Raw genomic sequence first — 14,572 nt, forward strand, 5'->3', positions numbered from 1 at the left:
GTTGCTAGATGGCCGCTAGCACATCCGCAATACCCAGTCCCCATAGCTCTGTGTGCTTTTATTGTGAAAAAAATAACGATTTGATACAAATGCAAATTAACCTGAGAGGAGTCCTGTCCCTGAGATAAAAGCACACAGAGCTATGGGGACTGGGTATTGCGGTTGTGCTAGCGGCCATCTAGCAGCCCATGTCCTCAGCTCTGTACACAAAATTCAGGTGACAGGTTCCCTTTAAGCTAGAAGCCAAATTCTCCGCTGGCTCGGGTTGCATCCTCAGCTGATGCCTCAATGATGGGGCAATATGGCCCTTCGCCCACCTGGAGCATGCCATCCGAAGTAGCCCTGATGAAGGACCTGATGTTTGACCCCCCACCGCGGCTCACCCCTTGAAGAACAGCTTGGCCCTTTGTTATTTCTCATTCTTGTTTTTGTGCGAACCTAAGCTGTGGCCCCGTCTTATCCAGGAGCCCTTGGCAGCTGCTCATTGGGGCCAGGTGTTTTCGACTCCTACAAGGACAGGCTTGGATTTTGGCAGCTTTCCTCCCACACTTCTACAACGTACGGTCCTTAGGTTAATTGGTGCCCTGCGATTTGTCCTCAGGGAGGGAGGGGGGCTGTAATGGGGCCTTCACGTTGGCCTCCGATGGGCTCTACGACATTCCCTCTTTTTTACTCCTTGTTTTAATGCCGTCTTTACAATGTATTTTTCTCTCTGAGCACCCGCGGCGCGGTCCGAAGCGTGCCTTTAATTATGCATTAACTCCACGCCGCGATAATAAGTCGCCTTACACAATTAAAGGAACAGCCGGAGCTCGGAAGCAAATAGGCGATTTGATATTTTTCCACTGTTTAAATGTGTACCTGTCCCTCCAGAAGTTCCCCCCCGAGCACTGGAGGCGCTAACTGACATAGAATTATCCGGCTCAGAAAATAAAGAGCTTGGTTAAAACGCAGCCCAAAATCCCCCCAAAAAAAGACTCTTAAAGGGGTTCTCCACTTTTATACAAATTAAAAGTGTACCTTACCGCTCTCCTGACACACCTTGTTTTAGTAAATACTCGTATGCCGTATGTATTCTAGTGCATCAACATTGATGTTGTGCTGTTCCTCTGTTATTCCGCCTGAAAATATAGAAGACATTGACTTCGGGGCGTTGCCGCTTGTCAGTAGGGTGTGTCCCTGCACAGTCTGACACTGCCCATACTGACTGTATAGTGTCAGAGTAGGAAGGGGCACACTCCATTCACGAGGAGAAATGGACATGTCTAGTAGTCAATTTAGTCATTCATTTCCAGGAGGAATAACAGAGGATCATCACAACGCTGAGTACTGCAAAAAGAAATTCCTGTTACTTTTTGGGGAAATACAAATGATCATGTTAGGAGAGCCAAGAGGTTTTTCTTTAATGGTAGCTTCTACAACTTTCTGATATACCTTCACTCAAACATATTTTCACTGTTTGCTGTCTTTGAATAGAAACATATTCTGTTTACATCTAAAGACTGAAAAACCACCTGGATCATGTCCAACTGACATGGGCGCACGCCTCGTGAAAGCATATCCGAATTCTCTTTTAGGGCTAGGAAAAGGTGGGGCTTTCAGGCTCTGGATGTAAACAGGCATGCTTTGATTCACTGACAAGCAAGCAGAGATCTTGACAGTGGTGAATAAATCAGACAAGACTTCCATTTATCCCGTCTTTTGCTGCACATAAGTTTCTCCTTTCATTCATTTCTGTGAGGAGTCTACATCCACAAGCTGCAGAATGCCATAGCATGCTGGTATTTGTAGTTCCAGCGTCCAGAACCCTTAGTTCTGCAGCAACCACCTTGTTTCTGACAGTGATTGGTTGACGGGAAGTACTGACAGAGGGTGGGAACAGTAGAAACCAGGAAGGATTACATTTCTGAGCTAGAGAGGAGCTAACGTGGCTGACGGGTAGTAGCTATGGGAGACCGTTTTGGTAGGCACTGTACGGGTTAGCTGTGGCGGGCACTGTGCGGGTTAGCTGTGGCGGGCACTGTGCGGGTTAGCTGTGGCGGGCACTGTGCGGGTTAGCTGTGGCGGGCACTGTGCGGGTTAGCTGTGGCGGACACTGTGCGGGTTAGCTGTGGCGGGCACTGTGCGGGTTAGCTGTGGTGGGCACTGTGCGGGTTAGCTGTGGTGGGCACTGTGCGGGTTAGCTGTGGTGGGCACTGTACGGGTTAGCTGTGGTGGGCACTGTGCGGGTTAGCTGTGGTGGGCACTGTACGGGTTAGCTGTGGTGGGCACTGTGCGGGTTAGCTGTGTTGGGCACTATGTAGGACATTTTCGGTAGGCACTATGCGGGGTATATATAGCAGCCACTAAGTGGGGCATTTGTGGCAGGCACTATGTGGAGCATCTGTACTGTGTGCTGTGTTAAGCATCTGTGCCAGGTGCTATGAAGGGCATCTCTGGCGAGTGCTACACAGGGCATCTGTGATGGGCACTATTTGGGGCATTTATTGTTTGCACAATACTGGGTATCTGTAGAGAGCGATATGTGGGGCATCTATGGCGGGGACTATGGTGGGCATCTGGTGGGGGGCATCTGTGATTGGTGCTATTTGTGGCAAACGCCTTGCTTGTCATCTGTGGCAGGCACTAAGCTGGGCATCTGTAGAGAGCACTATATGGAGCATCTGTGGTTAATACTATACAAAGCCTATAATGGGCACTGTGGGGGCATTTATGGTTGGTGGCACATTCATTTTCAAATGTTAGAGAGAAGTATCTCACGGGGCAGGGGAACAGGGGTTAATAGCGTGCATACAGTTCTTTAGCTGGTGCCAGCAGTCTTTCGATAAAGGCCCAGATGACAGGCGTATGGCACTGGGCTTTATTGATTCTTCATGTCAGGGTTCAGTGAAGCCAGGTCCACACTAATACATTGTGCCCTCTTCTGCCCGCGGGGTAATAACAGGACCTATCTGCACATGGCTGTCAGGCTTTATCCTCCCTTCCACAGCTCCTAATCCTTTACTCGATGAAGGGGATTATAGGCGATTACAGTATTCTACCCGGCGACTACTACCACTCGTGTGTCAATATTTGCTCTGCCATTGTTCTGAGCAGATGACCCCTGCGTTGCGGAGCATGTTCTGGCCTTTATTCAGGAACGAACCCGACTGACTTGTCAGTACACGGATCATTTTCCATGAGCAAATACCGGGGTTAGTTCTAGAGTAGTACATCTGCAAAAGGCGTTACAGTGTAGCTCCACTTTTTATTTAAAGGCTATGTACACCTTTGAGGGCATTTTTTTTTTATGATACCATTGTACTTATTTTGAACTAAAAATCTTTTTTTTAATTGGTCTTCATTAAAAATGTTGAACTCTTTTCTCTGTACAGCTTTGAGATTCTCTAATAGCAGGCTCTGCGTTTTTGCTGTGTTCCGTCAGGCAGCTCAGCTGATGGCTCCTTATCCGATCTCTTAAACACTCATTATAGCTCAATTCTTATTTCACTGATAAGAATGTGGCTTAAATAAGTGTTTATAACATTTTAACAATTTAGAGATAAGGTTTATTGGATGATCTGCACAAACTGAAAGTGAAAGTACGATTCTCACAGCTAAGCTAGACAGTTAACATTTGTGAAAGAATGGGCGAAAATTTTTAATAAAGACCAATTGAAAAAATAACTTTTAGCCCAAAATTAGTAAAATGCAATCATAAAACAAAATTGCCCCCGAAGGTGCACATACTCTTGAAGTCTACCTGTAATATGGAGTTAGTTTGTAAACACTTTACTTTCTGTATCTCCTCTGGATCATGAGTTATATCAGGTTTTCCATCCATTTGCTGGCCTTTATAAATGCTCCTCCTCTTTCTCCATACTTGCTAAGTGGGGGGCTCTTCCTGACCAATCAGATGGCTCCTCTGCACTGCTTCTCCTCTCACATCCCCTTGTGCTGTTTCATTGAACCCAGTGGCAGCTGCATCTCCCTCCTCCTCCCTTTCTTCTATTACTGCATTACTCTAGACAGAACGCAACGTAGTAAGAAGGTGCAGTATCCCTTGAGTGTCCTCGTACTGTTGCTTTATGACAGAAATTTACAAAGCCAACTATTAACACTTGGCTTTTACACTTGTGGTACTGCTTCCCATAATCCTAACCTAACTATGTCGCTGTCGTCTGTGCTCCCAAAATGCACTGCTCTTTCATAACAGGAAGCAAGCAATGATGTAGGGATTCTTAGGAATAGGATTAGTAAGCAAAGTGTTTCTAAAGTAACTCAAGAGTGTATTTACCATTGGTATACTGTATCTCCTTATGGAGATCGCCTAATCTGCGTGAGGAGCCTTATAGGCCATACATGCTCATCTGGAATCCTCGGAAGAGAGTACGCAAATCGGCTCTTCCTCCGATGCTACCAGATGTAAGGCAGCTATCCTATAAGTCAATGTTCAACCTTTTAAACAGGCCTTGAGACATGACTTGAATAATAACTAAGCCAGAATCTCATCTGCAGACAGCTGTTTCGGGGTGATTGCTCCTAATCAGTGCAGAGCAGAGAGCACTGGCTTAACTGGGTGAGAGGCCTAGGTCAGGATTCGGAAGATACTATATCTTCACATGGAAAGCTCCTAATTGGAGTGAGGAGTCTTATATGCCAGGCTATCTCCCTGAAACAGCTGTCTGCAGCTGAGATGCTGGCTTAGTTATTATCCAATTCATGTCTTAAAGGGAACCTGTCACCAGTTTTATGGTGTCCTAACGAAGGGCAACATAAATAAGTGACTGATTCTCTTAGCACAATGCTGGGTCACTTTCTTTAATTGACCCAATCTGCCAACATCTTGTATTGAAAAGCTCCAGCTCCAGCTGATAATGATGAGTCCTGAATATTCATGAGCTCCTGACTCTCCCCGCCTACCTGCTGCTGATTGACAGTTATTTTCCATATGAATCAGCAGCAGGTGGGCAGGGGATTGGCTATATCTCTGAATTAAAAAAAAACGCTGGACTCACTGACATCACGCTGGACTCAAATCGGCTCATTAGCATGCGGCATGTGGCATCTTTGTGTGTATATTATGAGGTAACCATCTGTCACACCAGTAAGTGAATACATCTAAGGCACTTTTTAGTAGTTAATGATTGTATATAATTAGTTAGATTATAATCAAATATCCACATGACAGGTTCCCTTTAAGGCCTGTTGAAAAGGTTGAACATTGACTTATAGGATAGTTACCTTATATCTGGTAGACTTAGAGGCAGAGCTTGATAGGAGCTGATTTGCATACCCTCTTTTTCTGTAACTTTGGAATATTGCCATATTTATATAAAAAAGATGCTCCAGAGCTGTATTTGCAATTCTGCTGGTTGCAATCTATTCCTCTGAGTATTTAAAGTATTTAAATAATCTAGAACACATTGTGTTAATCAATATCATTATGGGCAGCTCTGGTACCCACATGTCTTTGAACCCCCAATCCCCCTGTACTGCACTTTAATGTTGGCATGTTTCTGATATGTATTCGTTCTCGCAGTCCAACAGGCCTCCTGCAAAACTGAACCTCCTGACCTGCCAAGTGAAACCCAACGCTGATGAGAAGAAATGCTTCGACCTGATATCACGTAAGTCAAATCTCTTCATCATCCAATATTTAATAGATTGTGTCTAAAATTTTATAGATTCATTCCTCTTAGGGTCCATTCACACGTCCGTTTTGGTGTTCCGCATCCGTTCCGATTAAAAACGGAACATTATGCGGATCCATTAATTTTCAATGGAATCCGCAAATAATCGGACAGCACTCATGGTGCTCTCCGATTCCGTGATTCCGTTCCGTTCCGTGGGTTCCGTTATTCGGATCCTGGAAAAAAATATACCCTGTCCTACTATTTGTCCGATTTTGCGTTCCGTCATCCCATTCTAGTCAATGGATCCGTCAAAAATGCGGATGACATGCTAAAAGCATCCTCATGTCATCCAGATTTTCGGATCCGCAAAAAACAGGAACGTTTATCTGGAAAGGTAAAAATACTGACGTGTGAATGCACCCTTACGCTGTAGAATGTCGACATAACAAGTACATTTTAACATAATTGCATCCTGTATTATACTTCAGAGCTGCACTAACTATTCTGCTGGTGCAGTCACTGTATACATTACATTACTTATCCTGTACTGATCCTGAGTTACATCCTGTATTATACTCCAGAGCTGCACTCACTATTCTGCTGGTGCAGTCACTGTGTACATACATTACATTACTTATCCTGTACTGATCCTGAGTTACATCCTGTATTACACTTCAGAGCTGCACTAACTATTCTGCTGGTGCAGTCACTGTATACATTACATTACTTATCCTGTACTGATCCTGAGTTGTATTCTGTATTATACTCCAGAGCTGCACTCACTATTCTGCTGGTGCAGTCACTGTATACATTACATTACATTACTTATCCTGTACTGATCCTGAGTTACATCCTGTATTATACTCCAGAGCTGCACTCACTATTCTGCTGGTGGAGTCACTGTGTACATACATTACATTACTTATCCTGTACTGATCCTTAGTTACATCCTGTATTATACTCCAGAGCTGCACTCACTATTCTGCTGGTGCAGTCACTGTGTACATACATTACATTACTTATCCTGTACTGATCCTGAGTTACATCCTGTATTGTACTCCAGAGCTGCACTCACTATTCTGCTGGTGCAGTCACTGTGTACATACATTACATTACTTATCCTGTACTGATCCTGGTTACATCCTGAATTATACTTCAGAGCTGCACTAACTATTCTGCTGGTGCAGTCACTGTATACATTACATTACTTATCCTGTACTGATCCTGAGTTGTATTCTGTATTATACTCCAGAGCTGCACTCACTATTCTGCTGGTGCAGTCACTGTATACATTACATTACATTACTTATCCTGTACTGATCCTGAGTTACATCCTGTATTATACTCCAAAGCTGCACTCACTATTCTGCTGGTGCAGTCACTGTGGACATACATTACATTACTTATCCTGTACTGATCCTGAGTTACATCCTGTATTGTACTCCAGAGCTGCACTCACTATTCTGCTGGTGCAGTCACTGTGTACATACATTACATTACTTATCCTGTACTGATCCTGAGTTACATCCTGTATTGTACTCCAGAGCTGCACTCACTATTCTGCTGGTGCAGTCACTGTGTACATACATTACATTACTTATCCTGTACTGATCCTGGTTACATCCTGAATTATACTTCAGAGCTGCACTAACTATTCTGCTGGTGCAGTCACTGTATACATTACATTACTTATCCTGTACTGATCCTGAGTTGTATTCTGTATTATACTCCAGAGCTGCACTCACTATTCTGCTGGTGCAGTCACTGTATACATTACATTACATTACTTATCCTGTACTGATCCTGAGTTACATCCTGTATTATACTCCAAAGCTGCACTCACTATTCTGCTGGTGCAGTCACTGTATACATTACATTACATTACTTATCCTGTACTGATCCTGAGTTACATCCTGTATTATACTCCAGAGCTGCACTCACTATTCTGCTGGTTCAGTCACTGTGTACATACATTACATTACTTATCCTGTACTGATCCTGAGTTACATCCTGTATTGTACTCCAGAGCTGCACTCACTATTCTGCTGGTGCAGTCACTGTGTACATACATTACATTACTTATCCTGTACTGATCCTGGTTACATCCTGTGTTATACTCCAGAGCTGCACTCACTATTCTGCTGGTGCAGTCACTGTGTACATACATTACATTACTTATCCTGAGTTACATCCTGTATTATACTCCAGAGCTGCTCTTCTACTGTTGTAATAGATGCCCCCTCTTCCAGTTATCTCTCTATGTGTCAGTTTAGCTACTGTTTGGCATTCTATTCCTTACCCAGGTTGATTATACTGAATCTGCAGCTGGATTGTAGGAGGTTGCTGATCTGGGAGGATAATAATTGATAATTCTCCTTTCCCTCTATTTCCAGATAACAGGACGTACCACTTTCAGGCTGAGGACGAGCAGGATTATATAGCGTAAGTTGATCTTTTATCAGACTTCTCTGGGAAATAACAGAGAAATGAAGGCAGAGCAGAAGCCCTCAATCTGTAGCGTCCCCTCCCTGAGGATCTGCGCTTCTGGCAGAGTCTTCATGGCCTTGAGGTCACTGCTGGAGGTCACTGCTGGAGGTCCGGCTGCGTCCTGTGTAGAATACATGGCTCTGCAGCTGCCTTCAGAATACTGGGAACATTTGAGGAGTAGTGAACCCCCCTTGCACCTATAAGGACACTTCCTGAGGACCTGGATGGGCGGAGAAGTGATAATTGCGGTATCAGAACTATGGTGACACTTAACATGACCGCAGCAGCAGATTCAGAGTAGTCTTGTGGGCAGCCATGTGCTTCCCTTTAGATAAACAATGATTGGACATATCAGACTTCATCCTGTCTGATCCTGATGCTTTACTTAAGATTAGTAGCTTCAGTGGTAATACCATGGACCCTCAGCCAAGGTGACATATTTATTGTTCAGCCAACACCTATCAGTGGCCAGAGCAATGACATCTATGATCTGGAACAGTGTGCACTGATACCTGGGTTCTAGATCAAATGTGCATCAATACCTGTGGTTCTAGATCAGGTGTATTACAATTTAGGATTCTGGGCATGAGATACTTTGGCATTGACTCTGTCAGAGGCACATTTACACTTGGGTTCTAGATCACTGGAGATTCTTTGGCACTTGACATTCTAGATCAGTGCTGCAATGACAAGTTGTAAGACACTGGATCTAGGACTCCCAGCGTCAAAGCACCACTGAGCTAGAGCCTCTAGTGTCTGAGGCACCTGAGGTTTTAGATCGGAGGTCTTACAGTTTGTGTGTCTCTGCAGGAGACACTTTGCCAATTGAAGTTCTAGATCAGTGGTGCATTGATTCTGAAAGAGACATGCTGGCACTTGAGGTTCTCGGTCAGTGGTGCTTTGGCATCTGAGGTTGTAGAGTTACTTCCTCACTTGGCACTCTGACACTTGGAGGTTCTAGATCAGAGATGCTTTGATGCTGAGGATCTAGAACAGTGATTCATTTGTCTCATTCACACATTGAAGATTTGTTGGTTGTAGATTTCAAGAGCTGCTTTGGCCACATTTTTGCACCTAAGTCCCTGGCTAAAAGTTTCTGGTACATCTGAACATAGCTAAAGGGTCCCAGAACTGTGATGCTGTGGCCCTTGGGATGTTGATGCTGTGGCCCTTGGGAGGAAGGATGAATAATCAGCGGCTGACATCTGGTTTTCACAACTCTCCCATAGTAAATATATATAAAAGGACAATACAAGTATAAACCAGCGACACATTTCTGAAGGGCATTGCCCAGTTTTATAAAGCTCTGCAACTTTCTGATGTACTTTGTGTTTCAGTTCTTCACTATTTTCAAGATCTCTTCTTGCTGTCAGTGAATGCAAACATTTTGGTGTTTACCCTGAGACTATAAACCCTTTAGACTCCTAATACCTCCCACTGCTGAAGGTTTGCTACACTTGTATCTAATCTACACAATCCTCTATGAACTTACCAGCCAGGACTCCATACTGATACATTTACCCCCACTTGATACATTGTTGCCCTCTGTCCTGACAGAAGAGGGATTGTCCAGACTGGATATAACAGTAGCAAACCCTCAGCTGTGAGAAGTTTTAGGCCCGTGCAGGTTTCCGTCCGTTGGTTGTCGTATTAAGTTTTATCTTTTCTTCATTTTTACAGCTGGATATCGGTTTTAACAAACAGCAAAGAGGAAGCGCTGAATATGGCCTTCCGTGACGGTCAGAGCACTGGGGAGGGCAGCCTGGAGGATCTGACGAAGGCAATTATCGAGGACGTGCAGAAGGCACCAGGAAATGACGCTTGCTGTGATTGTGGATCGGCAGGTATGTGCCTCCTCGCCTATAATACTCTTCTAATACTGGCCGTCAGTAAAAAGAAATCAGGGGATGTGTCCAAGCCGTGCCTCTACCTTCAACGCTTTTGTTGCCCTGCCCCCTCCCCCAGCCTATAGAAAACTTCTCCATAGTGATGTACCGTTACATGGCCGTATCATCCGATATCCACAGGATCTTACATTCTTGGACAAAACATGACGAAAAAAAAACTGTATTAATTTCATTGCTGTGAGCTCCCTCCAGCCAGGTGAGGTCAAATACCGGACCGGAGTTAAAGTGCCGGTCCGGGTTTTGGCAGCACCTGGCTGTCCTTAAATAGGCAGCTGGGCTCAGCAGCTGAGTCTCTGTGTTGGGATGTGAGGTTTTGTGCTGTGCTGGAGGGCTGAGACCCATGTGCAGGGGGAACACCCTCCCTAAAGCCTGCCCATGGACTACTGGAGGCAGAACTGCCAACCAGGTGACTTGTGCAATAAGAACTTTCCATTGTGTGTGAATTAACACCAAAGACTGCAAAGTGACAGTTTTTTTTTTTTTTTGCAACTGCCTCAAGTGCGAATAAACACGGAAGTTTGAGTTAAGAACTTGTATTTTGCCTCTGTACTGCGTCCGCTTAGCCCATCTACCAGAGCGAAACCCCACAACAATAAAAAAATAAAAATAACAGGCGTCGAGTCCCAAAATTTCCAAACTATTGAAATATCAAAAATATTTTTCTGTGCGGTGAACGTCTTAACAGAAAAATAAATAAAACTGCAAATTTAGCAATTTTTTTAATCACCTTGTCCCCCGTCCCCCCCCCAATTTTTTTTTTTATAATTAAATGAAAACCGATCAAAAGGTCGCACGCACTCTGATACACACCAATCAGTTCGCCCTGCAAAAAATAAGCCCTCATACAGCTCTGTAAACGAAAATATAAAAAAAGTTATGGCTGTAAGAAACGGGAAAAGTTTTAATTTTATTTATTTTTTTATAAAAATAGTGAAGCTTAATAGAAAACTGCAATCTGCAAACCGTAATCGTACACACAGTGATCAAAGTAATAAAAAATTTTAAAAAATAAACAATGGAATTGTGCAGGCGGGGTTCAATTTCACTCCACAAAGAATGTTTTTTGGCAATTTTTTAATACAAGATGTGGTATATAAAATGTTCTGCAGAGAGTAGTGTGAAGTGTCATGGTCCTCTCACCCATGTCATATGGAGTAGATGGCCGGAGCGGTGGAGGGGAGGTAAGTGAAATATTCTACGCTGGTTCCACTGCACTGGCCCGGTTCTGCCCATGGTGCCCAGTTACCCTGTGGTTAGCGATACCTTCGTTTTGAGCTCTTGGTAAATTGCACGGTACGCGCACACCTACAGAGAACGAAACTCTCTATTATTTGCACATTTTTCCGTTATAATATAGAAAATTACACGCTCTCGACGATAATTACAGCGTTACATAAATATGAGACCAGGGCGTTCGTTCTTCACCAAGACGGCGTCATTTTCTACTGCTTAGCCCTCTAATAGCCATAAGGAATGTAATTATCCCAGCGTTAACAGACTCATATGGAAGCGCCCCCCGTGGACAGCGCGGCCTGTGGACACATCTCGTAGTCGGAGGAAAATATTTATCCCGGGATGTAGACCGGATTACGAGGGGTCGTCCAGTCTAATGGAACTAAAGCTGAAAGTTCTGCAACTTTCTAATATACTCTGTGCTGCAATTCTCCCCCTGTGCTTGCTGTCATTGAATGAAAATCTACAGACCCGTCCTGATTAATACTTGAGGGCGCGCTACTAGCTTTAGACTCCAGGAAGATAGATTTTACCTGCACTGATACATTGTAGCAAACTGTTAGGGTAAGCAAGCGACTGTGCTGCTGGACTGAGCATAATGAGGTCATTCAGGAGCCGCAGAAAGCTGTGATGGCCTTCATAAGTACTCTTCCTACCTTAGAGTATGACCTGTATCATAAGGATATGCCATGACATTCTGGTTTCTGTAGGTACCCACCCTGAGACCCTCGCCAGTCTCAAGAATCAAGGGACTGATGTCCCTGTAGGCTTATTCCGTGCACAGCGGGAAATCTGTTAAGGGGTGTAGCTAGACTGTGACCCCTTCATTTTAAGAATCTATAGGGGTCCCAGCAGTTGGACACCCGCCAATGTCCTAGCCTAACAATATGCCATCAGTATCCCTTTAAGACACAAGGCCCTATGGATTTGCTGCATGCCCAACATTTCACAGGTGTGTGTCTGCTGCCACCTGCTGGATGAAACTGCCAATTACCAATTATTTTCGCCATCAATAGGATTTTTACCACTTTTTGCCACGTCTGAGCAGTTGTAGAATTTGCAGCACCCCAACCCCCGAATCTATTAATATGGTGGGTGGGGGCTGATGAGGCACTAATGTAGTAACTTTCAACTAAAGGAAGACAAGGAAAACAAGAGCTAATACATATACACTACTTCTGTATCTGCCTCGTTGGTTATATCAAGCTGAGAATTGTCGGAGCTTATGAGCCTGGTTGACAAGTATGATGATCAGAGATGCCTACATAAGGGGTTCAAGATTAGTCTTTGTCACTCCCCCATGCTTTACACTGCAGCTCTGCTTTATCACATTGGCTGCTGTGTATAAACATCATTAGGGAGTCCATGCAGATTTAATCATGGAGGGGGACGATTATAAACGCCAAGCACCAGTGAGAAAAAAAAAGATGACCATGTAACTGGCACCAGTAGACTCTCACAGTAATGAGGATCATGTGTTCCTAGTCATATCCCCGCGTCTTGTCCATCCCATTGTCACCTACTGTTTACATTTCTTCCCGCAGATCCGACCTGGCTGTCTACAAACCTGGGAATATTAACCTGTATAGAATGCTCCGGCATACACCGGGAAATGGGGGTTCACATCTCTAGGATCCAGTCTCTGGAGCTGGACAAGTTAGGCACTTCTGAACTCTTGGTGAGTATTATTACCGTCTGGGGCGGGACGATATCTGGGTGCCACATATGTAGTCGCCCATCAGGTGTATGGTGCCAGCGAGCATGGTTCCCACTAAGCCTAGCAGCCGCGCGGCGCTCTCCGTCCCCTCGCTGCACCCACCCCTATGAGAAGTGTCCATAGCCAGGACAACACTGGAGTCTGGAACGGTGAGTAACCACTGGACCCAGGAATAAAGGATTTACCCCCACACTGCTCTAGACCACGAGGGGATACTAACATTTACACTTTCTGTGCCCTATACCACTAAGGATACTGACATTAGCCCCTTATCTGCACTAGACAACTGCCAGGGATACTTGCATTAACCCCTTTTCTGCCCCCAGATGACCAAAGATACTGAAATTAATCTAATTTTACCCTAGACCATCAGGGGTACTGGGATTAACCCTTTCTCTGCCCCAGGCCATCAGGGCTAGAGGTATTAACCTTTTCTCAGCTTTAGACCACTAACAGTAACACGCTAACCCCTTCTCTGCCCTACACCCCTAGGGATGGTAGTATTAACATCTTCACTGCCCTAGATCACCAGGGATGCACATATTTACCCCTTCTGTGCCATAGACTAGCAGGGATACTAACATTACGTCTTTGTTGCCCTAAACCACCAGGGATGGTGTCAATAACGACTTCTCTGCCTCACACCACCATGGTTTTTTATGTAACTCAGGATCAGTACGGGAAAAGTAAGTAATCAGCACCTTGACTCAACAAGCAGAATTGTGATTGCAGCTCTTGAGTATAATAGAGAATGTAACGCAAGACCAGTACAGGATACGTAATGTATGTACACAGTGACTGCACCAGCAGAATAGTGACTACAGCTCTGGGGTATAATACAGGATGTAACTCAGGATCAGTACAGGATAAGTAATGTAATGTATGTACACAGTGACTGCACCAGCAGAATAGTGAGTGCAGCTCTGGAGTATAATACAGGATGTAACTCAGGATCAGTACAGGATAAGTAATGTAATGTATGTACACAGTGACTGCACCAGCAGAATAGTGAGTGCAGCTCTGGAGTATAATACAGGATGTAACTCAGGATCAGTACAGGATAAGTAATGTAATGTATGTACACAGTGACTCCACCAGCAGAATAGTGAGTGCAGCTCTGGAGTATAATACAGGATGTAGCTCAGGATCAGTACAGGATAAGTAATGTAATGTATGTACACAGTGACTCCACCAGCAGAATAGTGAGTGCAGCTCTGGAGTATAATATGGGATGTAACTCAGGATCAGTACAGGATAAGTAATGTAATGTATGTACACAGTGACTGTACCAGCAGAATAGTGAGTGCAGCTCTGGAGTATAATACTGGGTGTAATTTAGGATCAGTACAGGATAAGTAATGTAATGTATGTACACAGTGACTGCACCAGCAGAATAGTGAGTGCAGCTCTGGAGTATAATACAGGATGTAACTCAGGATCAGTACAGGATAAGTAATTTAATGTATGTACACAGTGACTCCACCAGCAGAATAGTGAGTGCAGCTCTGGAGTATAATACAGGATGTAACTTAGGATCAGTACAGGATAAGTAATGTAATGTATGTACACAGTGAATGCACCAGCAGAATAGTGAGTGCAGCTCTGGAGTATAA

The 14,572-nt window shown here is 44.3% G+C and overlaps 1 protein-coding gene across 4 annotated transcripts in view; it reads left to right on the forward strand.

The window, feature by feature from the left end:
- Positions 1-14,572, forward strand: part of ASAP1 (ArfGAP with SH3 domain, ankyrin repeat and PH domain 1) — a 188,508-nt gene that overhangs the window by 154,954 nt on the left and 18,982 nt on the right. For all 4 annotated transcript variants that reach the window (XM_040431230.1, XM_040431226.1, XM_040431229.1 and 1 more), the window contains 4 exons: positions 5,522-5,609; positions 8,009-8,057; positions 9,783-9,946; positions 12,787-12,920. In XM_040431230.1, coding sequence (XP_040287164.1) covers positions 5,522-5,609; positions 8,009-8,057; positions 9,783-9,946; positions 12,787-12,920 — 435 coding nt within the window. The remainder of the gene's footprint in view (positions 1-5,521; positions 5,610-8,008; positions 8,058-9,782; positions 9,947-12,786; positions 12,921-14,572) is intronic.

Source organism: Bufo bufo, chromosome 5 (genome assembly GCF_905171765.1).
Source record: "Bufo bufo chromosome 5, aBufBuf1.1, whole genome shotgun sequence".
In the NCBI taxonomy this organism is placed as follows: domain Eukaryota; kingdom Metazoa; phylum Chordata; class Amphibia; order Anura; family Bufonidae; genus Bufo; species Bufo bufo.